Source organism: Thermoascus crustaceus (genome assembly GCF_041956765.1).
Source record: "Thermoascus crustaceus strain CBS 181.67 unplaced genomic scaffold VTN00scaffold_14, whole genome shotgun sequence".
NCBI classification, from domain to species: domain Eukaryota; kingdom Fungi; phylum Ascomycota; class Eurotiomycetes; order Eurotiales; family Thermoascaceae; genus Thermoascus; species Thermoascus crustaceus.
The window spans coordinates 44,412-62,005 of record NW_027192540.1 but is presented as its reverse complement, the minus strand read 5'-3'; the positions used below and the strand labels follow the sequence as shown (position 1 = coordinate 62,005).

At 51.6% G+C, this 17,594-nt stretch overlaps 5 protein-coding genes and 1 non-coding gene across 6 annotated transcripts; 3 read left to right on the top strand and 3 right to left on the bottom strand.

Moving 5' to 3' along the window:
- Nucleotides 1-456: 456 nt before the first annotated feature.
- On the top strand, nt 457-823 carry VTN00DRAFT_3326 (uncharacterized protein; the record flags this gene model as incomplete). Its single annotated transcript, XM_069429631.1, has 2 exons — nt 457-581; nt 652-823. The coding sequence occupies 2 exons, from the start codon at nt 457-459 to the stop codon at nt 821-823; spliced, it is 297 nt and encodes a 98-aa protein (XP_069282856.1).
- A 1,048-nt stretch (nt 824-1,871) lies between these two features.
- On the bottom strand, nt 1,872-2,477 carry VTN00DRAFT_3325 (uncharacterized protein; the record flags this gene model as incomplete). The annotated part of the gene is made up of 2 exons (XM_069429630.1): nt 1,872-2,286; nt 2,356-2,477. The coding sequence occupies 2 exons, from the start codon at nt 2,475-2,477 to the stop codon at nt 1,872-1,874; spliced, it is 537 nt and encodes a 178-aa protein (XP_069282855.1).
- A 2,473-nt stretch (nt 2,478-4,950) lies between these two features.
- On the bottom strand, nt 4,951-5,041 carry VTN00DRAFT_t221. The gene has a single exon. It is a non-coding gene; the product is annotated as a tRNA-Pro (tRNA).
- Nucleotides 5,042-6,303: 1,262 nt separating this feature from the next.
- VTN00DRAFT_3324 (uncharacterized protein) lies at nt 6,304-7,131 on the top strand (the record flags this gene model as incomplete). The annotated part of the gene is made up of 3 exons (XM_069429629.1): nt 6,304-6,402; nt 6,700-6,769; nt 6,884-7,131. 3 exons carry the CDS (start codon nt 6,304-6,306, stop codon nt 7,129-7,131), a joined length of 417 nt encoding a protein of 138 aa, XP_069282854.1.
- A 2,526-nt stretch (nt 7,132-9,657) lies between these two features.
- VTN00DRAFT_3323 (uncharacterized protein) lies at nt 9,658-11,605 on the bottom strand (the record flags this gene model as incomplete). Its single annotated transcript, XM_069429628.1, has 3 exons — nt 9,658-10,586; nt 10,643-11,189; nt 11,255-11,605. 3 exons carry the CDS (start codon nt 11,603-11,605, stop codon nt 9,658-9,660), a joined length of 1,827 nt encoding a protein of 608 aa, XP_069282853.1.
- Nucleotides 11,606-15,627: 4,022 nt separating this feature from the next.
- Nucleotides 15,628-16,692, top strand: VTN00DRAFT_3322 (uncharacterized protein; the record flags this gene model as incomplete). Its single annotated transcript, XM_069429627.1, has 2 exons — nt 15,628-15,870; nt 15,994-16,692. 2 exons carry the CDS (start codon nt 15,628-15,630, stop codon nt 16,690-16,692), a joined length of 942 nt encoding a protein of 313 aa, XP_069282852.1.
- Nucleotides 16,693-17,594: the final 902 nt, after the last annotated feature.

Sequence of the window (17,594 nt, the reverse complement as noted above, 5' to 3'; positions counted from 1 at the left end):
GGGGACGCATCCGGGGTTGCGGAGGTGCGGAGGCGGGGATGACGGTCCCAGATGTCAGTTCAGCGGATGAGGATGTGAATGGATAGGAGAAAGAGTCTAACAGCGCGCCGTCGGAACCCTAGCTAGGCTGTTAGCGACACGTGTGAAGCTAGTGTACATGTTCTGGAACTTTATTTGGATATACCTCGCTGTGTCACGCCCAATCTCACTTCCACCGTCGCGCTGGCTCCTTGGCGCCCATGCTGATATCCTAGGGAGGCAGCCGACTGCTCTCCCCGCCGCCCTTCAGCGCGTCCAGACAAACCCAGCTTCCCGGTAGTTGCAGTCGGATTTCCTGCTAATGCGGGGTCGCCCTTGGCAGCTTGGGGCTAACAGTGTGAAGAATCCAATCGACCATGTCCCTGTGTCGTACCGACTCCAGGAGGTCCAGGATCTCGACCGCTCCACCGGCGCCACATGGACCGACATTGCTGGGGCAAGGAGGCTCATAAAGAACCGATTTTTACATCCGCACCGTTGCCAAGTCTACGGCCCCGGGCCGATGGGCTTCTGCTGGATGACAAGCGTGTTTCGAGCAAGGAGTATGTCTGTCGCCGAAGAGTATTTACCCACGTCATTTTTGCGGGGATGGTGACGCTTGCTACATACCAGCTTCACCCATTTGAGGGCTGGTGCTCTCTCAAGCCGGACATCTTTTGGACCTCGTGATAAGAAGGCCCAGCCCGCTGGATCTCGCGTCAGTTGGAAGGATCTGAATGCAAACCAGCCTGTGTCGGGTGTTATCAGCAAAGGGCGCACAACGATCATAAAGAAGCGCGGCTGATGGGACTTGAGAAAGTAGTCATAACTTTGAAAAAGATATAGTACTTGGCACTTACTGTCTCCATCTCTGAGGCTGGCAGGGCGAGTGTTCGGTTAATAAAGGGCCATGACTGTGCGATATCAATTCCGTCCAATCAGTTAAGTGCACTCTATTTCACTATGGTCAAGGAGAGCCATAAAAAGTTCAAGTAATCAGGACTTGGAGAAGAGCATGAGATGAATATCTGTCAAACAAGACGGCATCCTGCCTCTGTCGTTGATGTCTGGGTATCATGTGAGCGTCTCCTCACGTGCAGGAAGTCGAGAGACGACACACAGTATCCATCAAAGGCTTTTCTTTCGTATATCTATCCAAGAGAATAATCCTATCTTCAGGTTCTGAAGAACTGTCCTGTTGAGGGCTCCTTGTCTATGAGCCGTGCAATAGCAGCATGGAGTAACCACCTACCTAGACATTTTATTCCATCCCTCCACTCTACTCAGATAACATTTCCAGCAAGCCTCTAACGCCATTTATCGGCTGATCTTCCGGGTTCCAATGCTCCAACCGCAACAGCACCCAATCCAACCGCATGAACTCGTCCATTGACCCATAGACCTGCTTGATCAGATTATCAACCTTTGCCTTCAACAGCCCGTCAATATTGTCATATAATCCCGAAGAAAGGCATCCCTCGCCTGGAGCACATACTCCGGCTCCACGAGCCACGTCTGTCCTTCGCCCTTGCAGTCCGGATTCAGGTACACCACACGCTCCAGCAGCGGCCACGAGAAGCCTGCGACCTGACCTACGGGCGGGAGCCGGTCCAGCGGCAGGAGGGCAAGACGTCAGGGGAAAGAGAATGACGCCCGGTCCATAACCTGCACGCTTTCAATTGGGCCTATATATTCGTGGAACGAAAACCCGTCTCAGACAGCCCCGGATTGTCGACGGAGGGTCTCCTCCCAAGAACTCATTGTATGGACCGTATCGACGGATGTTTCTGTCGACTGCAGCGATGAGGGCCGCGATAGACACGTTATAGCGTAAGGCCGTCTCGGTCCGTTCATCAAACGAGTGCGTAGAGCATCGATGAAGCTGGCGGTGATGGCATCGAAGTCCTCCTGTGCCACTCCCGCAATATCGCCCCGTCAGGCCGTAGAAAGGCATCCTTCCACCCAGCACGAGAGCTGACGATGTAATCCAGCTGAAAGTTGGCGTTCAGCAGCCGGCGACAAATCTGCTCAAGGATACCTGTCGCTAGGTCCGTCTCCCCCATGCGCAGAGCAGTATCAAACGCAATCGTAAGCACCGCCGATTGACACATAGCCGAGAAGCCCGTCTCCTCATCATCATACTCCGTCTTTTTGTCAGCAAATTGCAGGGCCCTGTCGAGCGTTCCTCGATTGACGGCACAGTCACGATCAAAATGCGTAAACCACGACTGCCTGGCCCTCTCCTCGAGCCCCTCCAGAAATCGCCTCCTTTGTCAGATTCCGGAACAAAAGCAGGTCAGACGCCTGCAGTCTCCCAGGCGAAGTAGAAGCACGGACTCGCCCTCAGTGACAGGAGATCGAATAGGCCTTCTGAGTGCAACAGGGTGATAATCTCCATTCCGCAAGGAAACCAAAGAGCCAAGCTGCTCTGGATGCGTGCAGCGCGACTTGGTAGTCATCGCGGAAAGACGCGCTCTGTGTTTACCCATGGAGCGAATGGATCCATTGGAAGATGCCGTTTCGGGAAACTTGACCCTGGTTAGATGGACGACACGACGCGGACGAAGTTGAACACACAAGTTTATCAGAATATGATGGAATGGCAGAGTCAATGAGCGAGAAACATGTCTTCCAGTGCAGATAGGTAGTATTCGTATGAAGCATTTAGATACTGAGGTACCTCCTCTTATCCAGTCTAGTGCTCACTGCCGAAGCAGACATGTTCTTGATTATGTTATCAACGTTCTACACTAGGTTACTCACGGATTGCTGTTTTATACCAATGTGATTTTGAAGCCATTGGAGGGTGCCCAGGCACTATGATGCGCCACAGACCCTAGATAAAGCTAGCCCCGATCGCAATATAGCAAAAGCGGCAAGGCAAGTGGCTTGGACAGGGGGGGAGGGGGTGCCGAAAGATATGATCCACCACCGACCATAGACCGCTGTCATGGGGAGATAAAAGTTCCATTTATTCGCACCGGAAGGAGCCGGACCCATCGATGACAGGAAAAGCCCTAGCAGATCGTACGGGCTCCAGTAAGCGAGGTTACGGTGAGGGCGGTCAGTAGCATCATCATCATCTCCCTGTTTGCGTTGATGGAGATGTTGTCTCACTGTAAATTTTGAGACAGGGGTTGGTACCCGTGGCCAGTCTGGGTTTCTGGCGCGATAGATGTGTTGATCCGGCCACAAACTGGGTCCTGCACGGAAGTCTTTTCCATCCCTCTATTGTGTATCGTTCCGCTCCAGTGCCCAGTTTCCATCGATACTGCAGATTCAAAAGGCCCACGTAGTGAAGAAAAGAGGCTTGCACTATGAGGAGTTGATTCTTACCTCAGCTGTAACAGTTCCTGTCTCATGCTCTCCAGATCGGCCTTTCTGTCCTCAAGTACGCCATATTTGACAGGATTTTCGACGACGTCTTGAAGAAAATCATAGATCTTATCTCATTTTTAGCTGCCGTTTTCGTATATGTCAAGTACAAAAAAATAAGAAAAATAACAAATACCTGGTTCTTGTCCCTGTCGTAGGTGTCCCGTAGACTTAGCTGCTTGTTTGAACGCAAGAAGAAGAGGGATTTCAGTTTCCCCATCGTTTGATGACAATTCTGACATGGTCAGCGGAGGGCACGGTATGATCAAGACGTGCTATGAAAGATGGTTTGATGTTCAGGAATGCACTTTTTATTTGGGCACGAGCGTTGCTACAGAGGCACTTACTTGCTGTACCCAGCATCATCTTTTGCAACGAGAAGGGCTGTCCGATAATTTTGATTTGGTTGTTCCGTTGGCATTCCCCCTGCCACGCACCTAAACCGGTGATGATTAAGGCTGTGTTTTTTGCACCGCTCACTGAAGTACCTAATCTATCAATCCAGCACAACTCTACGTCAACGCCACCCATTTTTAACGGACTACTGCCATTCTCAGCTTTTGCATCCTTGTTTCTGCGTTCTCTTTTTTCTATCTTCATCTTCTGCACTGCTACAAAGCCAAGTCCAACTTCAGACGAGATCGCTGAAGCCTCGCCAAGCCCTCCTCCAACATGCCTCCTTGCGACACCGCTGTGCGTGCTCTTCTTCGTAATTTAGATACCGGGCTTATTCCGCTGACTTATGATACAAGACAACTCCTCCAGAGGACAAAATGACTCTACCAAAGTGCTGGACAACAGACGGCGAGGAACTGAAATACGACTACTACTGGCGCGACGACGACAGGCGACGGCAAGATGATGGCCAAAGAACACGACCTGAAATCACTCCAACTGATTATGTGCAGCACCAGCAAGTCTGGCGACTACCTGTACATGTGCACATAGAGGACTATATCAATACAATGTTCTTGGAAGCCAATACTGAACTTCTTTTCAACGACCACACTAAATTTAAGCTAAAGGTCCAACACAACAATAAAATACAAGGACAACACAGTACCTTAAGTGTTCAGACCACTGTTCTTCCAAAAAAATAAAATAAAAATAAGTCTAAGCAAAACATCCACCTTGACTTGTTCTTCTTCTCACCTCACCCTGGTCCGCATAGTCTCAGGGGCAGCAATGTGCTCACTTGCCTAGCCAAAACAAGAATTGAGGTTACAAGAACTGAGGTTAACAGGTTTAGGTGCCTATGAATATTTACTCAGTGTTAGGGTGCTTGCCATGCCAGGAACCTATTAGGCGCAAGTAACACATCTAACAGCCAGACCTGCAATGCCAGGTGAGGGTTATATACGATCACGTGATAGACTGACGAGAACTGCCTGTCCTGTGTCCCCTTGATCTAACTGTTCTTCCAGAACCTTCAGAAACGGCTCTTGGCATCGCTCTAGAAATATCAGAGGGGAAAAAATAATAAGGACATGACGGTGCCGCATATACCGTTATGGGTAAGACAAGGAGGGACGGGAAAAAGGAAAAAAAAGAAAGGTGGGGGCCAACCGCGATTCGAACGCGGGACCTGCTGTAGGTAGAAATGTTGAAACAGCCCAAAACAGCAATCATACCCCTAGACCATTGGCCCTTGCTGTTGATTTGTGTTCGCTTCAAAAGTCAAATCAGAATTTTTCCATGAGTACGTAGAACGGTAGATTGAATTGCTCTCAACTTTGCCGACATTCTTCTTTTCTTGAATGCTGTGAGGCAGTGTACCAACATTAAATTGTGCTAGTTAGAGTACGATCTCTCTACGAGCTCCTACTTACCTGGCTTTCAGATTAGGCTTTCGTTATAGTTGCTAGAGGTGATGTCCGGGGAATCACCATTAATACCTGTTGAATATATACATTACGAGACGTCTACCGAGTAACTGATGGAAAGGACCATGGATGATAAAAGGCCCAAATAGAATGCATTGTAACCGGTAGATCCAAGTCTACCAAGAGGAAGCTTCTCGGCTGCGAATCTAGCTGGAGATATATAATTTGCCTTGTTTCACACGTTTACGAAATATATTGTATGGAGAGAGAGAAAAAACGAGATGCCTGGATTTGGTTTGCGGCTTTCTTAATGACCTAAAAGAATGATGACATTCACTTTGTCATTGCCAAAAAAAGATCATTGAACGAGAGACAGGACTTGCTATATACACCCCAGTCGGAGATTTTCCCTAGTCAGGCCGAGCTGGGATCCGGAGTATGCTGAGTCATCGAATCAGCTGACAGATGACATAAGCAAACTTCAACGACCATCGCGAATTCCTCTGTGCCGCCTCTGACCACCAGATGCTGCTGTGTCTGGAAAGAATATCCCATTCACAACTCCTCGGATGCTCTAATTGCTCATCTTAGATTCGTCTCTCATACTACATTCACTTCTGCCACATTTATGTCACTAATGATGCGCGCTCGACAGATCGATAGAGGATCTGGCCGAGCGGCTGCTCGCAGGTCCTCGAGCACAATCTCAGGCTCTCCCAATGGGAGATTTGATATTCGAATTATTGCTATCCTGGAATATACCTGATTATCTAGCCATCTTGAGGTTCTCAAGAAGTCTTCCTCCGTTGTTCTTGCGTGCGCTCTTTCACCATCGACAAGCATTCACACTCAGGCCGTCCGGAGAGTTGAGGTTGGTACCCGATCGGGACTAGCGTCGCTCCACGCTCGACGCCCATCTTTAGCGATCGGGAGCGGTCGACATTTCTGACTTCTTCATCCATCAACAACGCGCGTGCTCGCCACCCTTCGGATCGCTCTCGCTACCAACGCCGAGCCAGATTGCTTCAAAACCTTTATCGACGCGACATACCCTTTACTGCGACCCCAATCTCGGTAACTTTTCAACATGCCTGGCGGAAAGGGAAAGTCTATCGGCGGGAAGGCTGCCCCGAAGGATGCTGCGGGGAAGACGCAGAAGTCCCACAGCGCGAAGGCCGGCCTGCAGGTTAGTATCCAAATCCCTCTATGTCCATATGAACAGCGCACGCGCCTTACCATCCCTGCCCAAGGCAATAGAGGCGTGTAATGAGTCTGCGTGATTTTTTCTGGTCGAACCAGATACGCGTCGATGCAAGACAATGAGGGCAGGGGTGATGATGGCGGTTTCGTGTAAAAGTCTGCATCGCCTGCTGCCTTCCCCTCGTCGCAGCTCTTACTACATCCTCATCGCCTTGCATGGCTCATGTCGACTCTTGTATCGCTTTTATCTGCTTCCCGGGCTGACAGTGAATCCCTTCGACAGTTCCCTTGCGGTCGTGTCAAGCGTTTCTTGAAGAACAACACGCAGAACAAGATGCGAGTTGGTGCTAAAGGTACGATATCCTCATTTAAGAATTTTTTTATCACATGCTTTACGCGACGGCAACCCCGGTCGAATAACTGGCCTGTTTGGCATGGATGGATCGGCTGACGCTTTTGTCAAATAGCTGCGGTCTACGTTACGGCTGTTCTCGAGTACCTGACTGCGGAAGTCCTGGAACTGGCTGGTAACGCCGCCAAGGATCTGAAGGTCAAGCGTATCACTCCTCGTCACCTGCAGCTCGCCATCCGCGGAGACGAAGAGCTTGACACCCTCATCCGTGCCACCATCGCCTTCGGTGGTGTATTGCCCCGCATCAACAGAGCCCTGCTGCTCAAGGTCGAGCAGAAGAAGAAGAACAAGGTCGAGGCTTAAATACGTCCTCATGGTTGACGGATATGGTTTCTATCACTTCACGACCGATACGCCTGCGGACGCTTGTCTATTTCGATGAATCGCCAATGGAATCAAGATGGACAGCCAGATGCAGGTCATATATCCCTTACTGTCCACTCAGCACACTGAGGAGCTAAGGGGGGCTATACCATCTAGCAGCCTTTGATGTCAGGCATATATTCTGCTGCACTGTCAGAGTCCGACATATCGCCTCCCATTTCTATTCCCCGGCTCTTTTTTTTTCTTCTTCCTCGACTCCTTTTTTTCGATGTCCATTCATATGGTTTAACTCACGCTTCTTCTTTCCAAAGGGCGCTGTAATGGGAAAAGGGGAACGGGTAGTGGGAAACATTCTCTTTTTTCCTTTTTTTATTATTCGACATCAACAGTTTTTGATGGTTATGGATGCGTCTTTGAGATTGAATTGATTGTATCAGTAGGTTTAGCAACTCTGAAGGACAGCAGAACACAAGACAAAGCAAGAGCGGGAACGTTTTAAGCTCGGCACGCGCCTCGATTTATCCTATCCTAACCTCACTCCCAACTCTTATGTACTCTACTTGTACTGTATGCTACAGAAATATACACAGGTACTGGTAGACATGATCGATCGTCATTATTGTAGATGTGGAACTACCTACTTCATATGCTTCCATTTCTGTACATATTCCCTCAGACTGGCCCGGACAGGACGTCTACGGAGTACCTTCGGCTCCTCCATTTTACGAAGGTAAAACATACCGATCCATGGTTCTGCGACACCGGCCAGGCCTGGTCAGCATGAAACGCAACGCACCTGAGACAGAGACAGCACCGGCTCAAATCAACGATAGGTAAATCGATCAAAGGACCCCTTCGCCCGTTCCGTTCCGCTCTGCTCTGCTGTCTCAACCGCGACGCCACCCACATATATCTATCTCTCTGGTCTTGGCGAGAACGGGTGCCCTACATGAACCTGACTGACATGCCATTCCAAGCATTTCATTCATCCATTCCCCTTCGCCGGCCCGCCGAAAGTGGGGGGGGGGGCAACTGGATGGGGGTTTTCCAGGTGGGTATCGTGACGCGCATTTCGGATTAACATACGTTAGGTACCTACCATATACTTCCCATGGAGTATAAGTATCAGCACCATTTGGGCCAAAAGAAAAAAAAGCGAAGAAAGAACTCCATTTCATACCCGTATATTATGTTATTTTTGTACGGTCTGCTTACTGTCTGTTGGATTATTAATAGGTAGCGCCCGGCTGCACCGTACGAAGGGATCAGTTGGATGGTGGATGGGGTCATTCGATTAAGTTGCATTTTCTGGTCGGATTTGATGTAGTTGACTTAAGGTCGATATTACTCTATTGCTCTCTCTATTCGCGGAAGGAGGAGTACCCGTTCAGCGATGACATGCCAGTTGGTATGTAACTAGATAAGACGATCATGGGAGATAAGAAACAAAGCTCATATCGGAGTATACGACCGTAGTTTTTTACAATTCCAATTCTATTATTCTAAGATGTCAGAGGCCAAAAGAGAAAAAAAAAGCAAAAGAAACCATTCAGATATCTTGTATTGTATTGGTTGTATGGTGTGGAAATTTGGTTTGAATGATACTAAAGACAATACTTGGAGCAAATACATAACGAATAGGGAGAAAAGAACACCCTCAACATGGGCCAGGTATTAAAAACAGGAGCAAAGTGATAAAAAATAAGTAGATTGCCACGATCGCAGGACGCAACGCCAACTTCGGACAGAGTGGAAGAGAGATGAGAGCTCAGTCATATACTCTCGCGTGAATAATAGGTGATTGAGACCGGTTTCAACGTACCACAAGGACAGATGCGAAATCAGACATGACTGGCCTTGCAGTCGTCCACAGCGGACGTGTGGTTACCGTACTCCCAGACTTCCCAGCAAAGCAGTCATAACCAAAAAGAATGAGGCATTCAGGCATAGAACTACCAGGGACAGTCGAATCATTCTTTCTTTTGACATAGTCACTGTTTGAGCAAGTCCATCCTGCATGACACGGATTCCACAAAATAATTAGGGGAGAGTACAGCGTAATGGAAGAAAATTGGATAAAACAATTAAACGATGCAAGTCGCCCCATGTACAAAGCGGACATAATATGCAAATGCTGGTATGTCATTCCCTCTCCCAGTGAAATAGGAACCTGGCTTTTTTTGTTCTTCATATTCTTCTTTTTCTGTCTGGCACGAAACAGTGCTATCGCATGTAAGGCGCCTGCCATCCCATAATAAGAGCTTCCTTCTTCGTCTTCGAGCAAAAGAGAAAAAACAGCCAATGAGCATGTCTGTTGGGCTGCCCCAAAATCACATCTAAACCTGGATAGATCGGGTAATTTTTTGAGTCTCTCTGTTGAGTGTCATCTCATCATCCCTCATCGAATCGTAAAGCCACAGGTCCAAATAGGAACGGGCCTCGTGATAGAAAAATCATGGTCGTCTTGTCGTGGTGCAATGTGACAACAAATACCTGTATATTCGTTTATTCAACAATTATCTCCACTCCGGAGTTGGCGCGAAGTTCGTCACTGCCACGGGACTGGTGGCCGTTCTGGCGGCGAAAGCCAGATCCACGCTCTGGGGCCGGACCCCTAGGTTGCCTGACAGGCTCTCGGGTCTGGTTATCGAACCCAACTCCGATGGACCTGTTGCTACCGATAGGGCCAGCGGTAGACGTCTGGTTATCTTGCTGCTCCCAAGAAAACATGCCCCGCAGTCTCCTGGGGCTTCCAGAGCTTGGGCCACTGATTCCAGTTCCGAGCGAGAGGCCGCTCAGGCTGTTCACCAGCAGATTCTCATCGCGTTGCATATTAAGAGAGGAGCCTGACGGCGTTGGAGTCAACGTTGGGGTATTAGAAGCTGCGCTCGTGGCTCCGTCATATTGCTGACGAAGGGTCCCGTTGGACTGCAAGGCTGCAGGAAAGCTAGCAGACGAAGGCACAGGGGATGGGGTGTAGGAGCGCAGGTCCGCAAAGGACTTTGCAGCCCGCAGATTCTGTGCACTTCCGAACCCCCCCGGAGAGTCGAGGACACCAAGGAATCCAGAATTCTGGCCACGGAGGGCGCTAAAAGGACCGGGGCCGTCGCTTCTCGCCTCGCTAAAGTCGATCGTCGCGGCACGGTTCAGGCCACGGCGCGATACATCCGCAGAGTGTACCGTTGTCGGAATTGATGACAATGGAGGACTCACATTGGATCCAGGAGCGGCTCTGAACACGTGGACCTGGCGCTGATCACCAGTACCGCGAGACGCGTGTCCCAGACCCATGTTGTGGGCAAGAGTGTGGACGGTGCGCCGCTGAAGCGGTGTGAGGGAAGAGGGGAAAATCAGGGCCTCGCGGCTAGGATCTTCCTTGAACAGAAGAAGCTGCGAATAGAACTGTAACGTCTGGCTGTCGTTGAGGTCGACCTCTGGAGGACCGTTAGATCAGCTGAAGAGCACAACGCAGGTTTCCGACTCAACTTACCAAGCTTTGGTCCGCGCTGGGAAACAGGGGAGGGAGAGGTTGCAGGCATATGCGAAGTCAGAGAAGACATCGAGTTCTGCGACTGCAGCTGCGACGCTGCCATAGGCCTGTGCTGTTCCTCGAGCTGTCCTCGTCGCTCACGCTTTTCCCTTTCGATCCGCTCACGTTCCTGAAGAGGGAGCATCTTCTTGTATTCGACCCTCAGCTTCCGCCCTTGGAGCTCAAAGTGGTTGAGCACCTCGATGACAGTGGCGGTCTCTTCGGCAGAAGTGAAGTTTGCAAAGGCAAGACCCCTGAAGACGCCATTGTCGAAGTGGTAGTTGAAGGCGTACGGGAGCGGCAAGTTCATCTCGGTCATCAGCTGCACCAATTGCTCCTTCTTCACAGCGAACGGGATGTTCTTGATGACAATGGCCGTCGGAATCAGCTCGTCTTCCGTCTCCTGATTGTTCATGTTCTCTGGCCGGACCTGGTTTCCCTGCAGTGGACCCGGTCCCAGGTTTGCGGTGAAGGGGCTGGGAATGCCAGGCTGCTGGTCGAGCCACGTCTTGATCCGTGTTAGCATCATACACCGTCTTTCCACGATACGCAAGGTAAAATGGGCACACATACTGTTGGTAATCCTGTCCTGCCTCGACTATTGGTTTTCATCCTTCCAGCCGCAGAGCTCAGCCCTCCCAATGTATGCGCCCCGCTAAACCCATTGGGAGCGGCCCACGTCTGAGACCCAGACATGTCGTAGCCATACGTATTTCCATGCAACGAAGGGTTCAGTCTTTCAAGCCTGCTGGTATCGTACCGAGACATCGGGTCGTCGTAGAAATTGGTAGGCATTGGGCCGTAAGCGTCGAACTGTCGCGAAGGCTGGCGGTGTAGAGGCTGTTGGTGACGCTGAGAACCAGGGGACCGCGCGGATGGATTATCGTGATACATGTCCTGCGACTGCGGATGATAGTTGCTCATGGCTGGCGAGAAAGGATGGGTTCAAGCGTCTTGCAGGGGTATCCGTGGAATGTTCGATCCGACTTCAGGATGCAACGTGATTGTATCGACCAGATTCCCAATGCAGTTGAGCTATTCACACATAGGAGCGATCCGAGAACACCGACGAAGAGAATTATGCGCAGAAATTGGTCCGAAGAGGAAGCGGAGACGGCAGACGGTGATCTGGATGGATCCGACACCGCCCTAGCAGGTTCAATCGACTTGTGCGGGATGCCCGAAAAAAAAAGATTCGAGCAGGGTGGACTGCAGAAAAAAAGTGCTTAAATCGCTTACTGGTATCGTAGTCGAGTCGTGACGATGCTGGTCATGGGTCGGACTGGCTATGTACTTTTTTTTTCGGCTGGGCAGGTTGGCGTCGGAGGATCGCTGTAGGAAAGCGATATGTCGACAGCGGTCAGGAGATGAAAACACGACAACTGGATGGGTCCAGAGCCGCAAGCACTGCTGCAGCGGTGTTGTCGCGGAAGGGCAAGAAAAAGCCGATGCACGCAGGAGGCACCCAGGCCGTCAGTGGGAAGAGAGAGACCGCGACGCAGTAAGCGTTCCCTTTTCTGCAGCCCAGCAGGTGGACACAAGACAGGCAGCCTAGGAACCCCGGGAAGGCCTGAGGAACCCAGGAAACGATCCAAGGGGATGGAAAGAAGAAGAACAAAGAGAGAAAGAGTACACTCGAGAGGTTGGAGACGTGATGGGGGGAGGAAGATGAACGGGACGAGGATTGGGGGGAGGGAGAGGAAGATGGGGGGAGATTGGAGAGGAAGAAAGGAAGACCAGACCTCGTTGGGCAGGGCGAGTGCGAGTGGCTGAGAAAAGACGAGGCAGCGTGCGGCGGTGGGCGGAGAGAGAAAGAGCAGAAGCTCCCGTGACGGGCCACGCTCCGGGTCTTGTGAGTACTGTTCGGTCGACGCCCCGTACCTGGCTCTGTTATCCACGCTGTATATACTAGCGACTAGGACTTGTACCCGTCTGGACTCTTCCTATCCTCGCGACCCTCCTTCAGCTTCATCCATCACCGCTTCTGGACGTCTTCTCCTCGTCTTCTCCCCTGCCCGACGGCCAGCCCCAGCGCCGGCCCATCGGCTCTCAGTCCCTGGGGTTCCTGGTTGACGGTCCTCAACCGTCCCCTAGGGAGCTCCAACGATCCGTTAGGGCCTCCACTAGCTGCTAGCGGTGGGGATTCAATGCCAATTATGCGCCAGACTATCGCATTCGCACGAGCTGTGGCAACCATGGCTTCTTCGATCGCTGCTCTTCAACAATAACGGGAAAAGCCCACGAGTCCCGTTGCTCCCTGCCTCGAGATGGTGTGGTGGATACAGATCATAACGGCTTCGTCTACGCAACCCGATTCGAAGCGTGGAAAAGGGGCAGCTCGAAATCGGGGCAGGAAAGGGGAAAAAGCAAGCAAGACGGTCTTGTTTACTTACAGCATACGGTCTACGGAGGACCTACCTAGTCTCCGGGTTTGGGATCCTGGTAGCTATCCCGTCCATCTGATACGTCATGGCCGATGCCAGTCTGTACCTACTCTGAAGTCCTCTCTCTTTACTCTATCAGATGGGTCACAGGAAGTCTGCTGGACGTCGACCAAGTATGATGATCAACGGCGACGGCGGGCACATGCGACATGGCAGCCTCAACGTCCGTACAGGCTTTCGTGCGCGTCCTCCCAGGAGTAACTGCCGGGGTGTGCTACTTGCAACAGGAAGCTAGAGCTGCTAGACCGCCCTTGGAAGCTTGGACGGGGACGTGCTTCCAGAAATTCCTCGGATTCCAGACAGTCGTTCCTTTTGGTGGCCCGCGAAGTCTACGCGGCGTGCCTCTCGGCCTCCTGGCGCGTCCTCAACGGCGCCGACTCTCCACTCTGCTAATCTCTGCTCTGTAGATTCTTTCCTTGCCGAAGCGAACAGCAGCATGCAGAATGCCATTATTACACGACATGGACTCTGTTGTGTATCCCTGGAGTCCGACGCCCAGCGGGCCAGCCCAGCGCAAACTCGCTTCCGCACCTTCGCTGGTCCAGTACTAGGATGGTATTATTATTAGTAGTTGCTTGCCTTCCGGCTGCGCGTCTCAAACAAGGAAGCGTGCAAACTGCAGTCCGCGTCCTTCGAGATCCGATGTGTTCTGTGTCTTCGGGACGCGTGATTTGCCAAAGCAAAAAAGGAGTTTACGCAGAGCGCGTATGTCTGTCGTCGAAGAAAAAAAAAGATTGCAAGACGCCGTCTCCGCAGCACACAGTCGCCGTTCGGATGATGGAGCAGCACGGAGTACGCAGTATCGCAGCCAGGTTGACTAATAGCGGGTTCAGCCGCCCGACGGCGCGCTTGACATGAGCCGTCGACGGGGAAGGGGACGACCTCGGGAAGCTGGAGTCCGACTCCAGTCGAGTTCCATCTGCTGCGCTAAACAACAGAGACGCGCCTCTCAGGACCGTCGTTGCCAAGGGGACCTCCTAATGTGTGAAATTCACTACTGAAGATGACGGTGAGACCGAGATCCTGCGGAGACATCCGTTACCAGCCACAGATACACGCCACGTCTGCTCCCTTTTTCTCCCCTCCACGCCCTTGACCGCCATACACGTCTACGCAGAACGGAGTACTTCCGTAAAATAGTGAGGCCGGTACAGGAGTCTTGCGGATCCTCCGGGGCCTAAAGGGGACAGAAGAAGGTTAAGAAAAAGGTTCGAAGAAGCTTACAAACGAGCCACTGACCATTCCTCCCACGCTGCTGCGCCATAGGTCGTGCAGCCAGCAAGCCACATACCCCTTGATAATTCTGGATCGTGAACAGTCTGAAGGTTATCGACCGGAATACTCCATAGGAACATGTGTGATTGGACTCTCTGGGTTTCTGGAATCTCGAATCGCAGATCGCAGATCGTGCTCACCGTTCGTTCGGGAGTTCTAGGTTTTGACAAATACTTCCGCCAGGCGGACGCTATCTTCTGTCATTGTTAGCGGTTCGGCTAGATGCAAAAGCTCCAGTGCTGTACTATCATTGAGGCTACGACGTTCGCGATTTTCCATTATTATTCTATGGCCATGGGTAATCTTGCTTATCTTGCATTGCTTTTGTATTTTTGCATTGGATGTTCTCGCATGGCCGCCCTGTGCCGTCAATATCCGCCCTTCGCCACATTCTCACCTCGGAGATCCTTGCAGTAGGGGAAAGCAGGACTATGCCAGACAAGACCGATTTCGACATGATGTTATCTATCCAACTTGGACTTAACACAGCACATCCTACTGGGATATCGCTATCTCGCCACTGTGCGGTATATGCATGGTACACTAACTTAATCGCAACCCAGGGTTGCATCACATGAAGCGGGGGATGGGGGGAAACAGAAAGCCAGCTAAGGTTTCAGTCGACTTGCAGCTGCCCGCCAAATAGACTCCCCTCCTTGCTTCTGTACATCAGCACCTGCAGCAGTTCAGGCAGGCTCTTGGGCACACAGCCGCAGGAGGAACACCAGACGGGTTGAGACATTGGGCATGAGCCTTGTTCATACGGTGCTAGTATGATTTCTGTGCCACTGTCTGACCTATGGACTCGGTGGTGGTCGTACCTGCATGTTAAGTTCATCGCTGCTGGATATCGATCCGTTGGTCATGTTGGAAGCATATATGGCCATGCCATGGTCAGATCGCAACATGTCACTACAGTAGGCCACGATCGACAACTTATCGAGTCTCCAACTCCTACGTCTCCCACGTATGAAGCCAACTTCTTCAGAAAGCATCCTAGTTGCCTATATAACTGGATCTATAGCCGGTGTTTAAGCGCCTGTTATATCCGCTCTGGTAGCTTCTATCTGCAAGTCTTGGCGTTGCTAGAAACGAGTGACGTAACTGATTCGACGTGCAAAGCGCGCGCAGATATCACCCACATAGTAGCCACCCACCAGCCAAGTTTCCAGGTCAGCGTCCAGGATAATATATACTCTGCGTATGGCCAGAGCCGCCATCGGCAGGATGTCCTGGGATCGACTCCCTCTGCGCCCCGTGGCGGACGCCGTGCCGGCCACGGTGCCTGTCTTCATCTACGGCACCGCTTGGAAGAAAGATCAGACGACCGATCTGGTGCATCTGGCTCTGAGCTCAGGATTCAGGGCTGTGGATACGGCTGGGCAGCCGAAGCATTATCGGGAAGATCTGGTGGGGGAGGGGATCAGGAGGGCGATACGTGCGGGGAGGGTGAAGCGGGAGGAAATATATGTAAGTGTCGATAAGTATACTAGACGAGTTCCTTCTGTCACGACAACATAACATCTCTACCAAAGATTCTGGAACTATTAGACAACAGAAGATGATAGGACTGATGAGCTTTCTATGCTCCAGCTGCAAACAAAATACACCTCCGTCCACGGCCAAGATCCCAACAACATGCCCTACAACCCCAGCTCCTCGACAACAGAACAGGTCCACGCCTCCATCAAAAACTCACTCCACAACCTGCGCCACACCGAGGAGTCCTCCACCGAGGATGACAAAACCTCCTACATCGACACCCTCCTCCTGCACTCCCCGCTCCCCACTCTCGACGAGACCCTCGAAGCCTGGTCCGCCATCGAGACCTACGTCCCGCACCGCATCCGCAACCTCGGTATCTCCAACGTCACCCTGCCCGTCCTCGAGATGCTCTGCACCTCGCCCCGCGTGAGGGTCAAACCCGTCGTCGTCCAGAACCGCTTCTACATGGCGACGCGCTTCGACGTCTCCTTGCGCGCGTACTGCCGCCGGCACAACATCATCTACCAGAGCTTCTGGACGCTGACCGCGAATCCGGAGCTGATCCGGTCGATGGAGGTGCAGGCGCTGGCGCAGCTGGCGGACATCAGCCCCGCGGCCGCGCTGTACTGCCTGGTTCTGGGGCTCGGGGACGCGACGGTGCTGAATGGGACCACGAATCAGAGGCATATGATCGAGGATCTGGCGGCACCGAAGAAGGTGGAGAGGCTGGTGGCGGAGAAGCCGGAGGAGTGGACGAGGGTGCTGAATGGGTTCAAGCAGATTATTCGGGAGCCGACTGCAGCTTGATTTTTGGGTTCATGCGCTGGCCGTATGCTATATTTTAAGGTGGCCGGGGTTCTCAATTCTCTGTATATTTCACATACTACCTGGGAATCTCTGCTGCCATTTCAATTGGGTAAAAAATTCCATTAGATAGATTAGTATACTTCCTATGACTCAGATTGCTTTCTATGCTTTGAATGAGCGATAGCAGGATCTAAGGACCAGTGTTATCTGACGTGCCCATCGTTAATTAACATAGCAATATGCGTGGACGGATTCGCAGATCAGAAATTGAATTTGCATGTAGCAATTGTGCTGTCTGCAATGGCTTCAATGTCAAGGAGAGCTGGGGGAGAAGAAAAGTAGAGCTTCCAGATACGGCATCCCGGGCAGGTCGAGGTGGCGGAGGCCAAGACCTTCCCACGTGCATGGGCCATGCTTGTTCAGACGTGTGCACGCAGACGCGCAGGGCAGATAAGCAGGTCGTATATAAACAGATATTCCATGAGACCTCCTGAAAAAAAATTCCAATAAAGCAAAAAAATAAATAAATAAACAGATGGTCATTGGCCTGTTATCGTTCACCGTCGTGCTGCGACGAGGAGGGCGCCTGCTGAGTCAGCAAGCACAGGCCAATGGGCGGCGGCGTTGACCTCATCGTGCCAAGCATCTGGAGATTTCCGTTGTCGTCCGCCAGCGGGAGAGGAACGAGACAGCAGAAAACGCCAGGAGACCGGACGAAAATTCCGTCTTCTTTCTTTTCCACCCGTCAATCCCCCTCTCTGTCCGTCCTTTCTGCCCTGCACATCCACTCTTTCTCTCCCCCAAGACGCCTGTTGACTTGCTGCCGGCCCTCTGATGCCACCCTGCGCTTGATCTCGCAGCCATCAACCCGCCTCGCGAGCCCTGAGCCCGAGGGTACCATT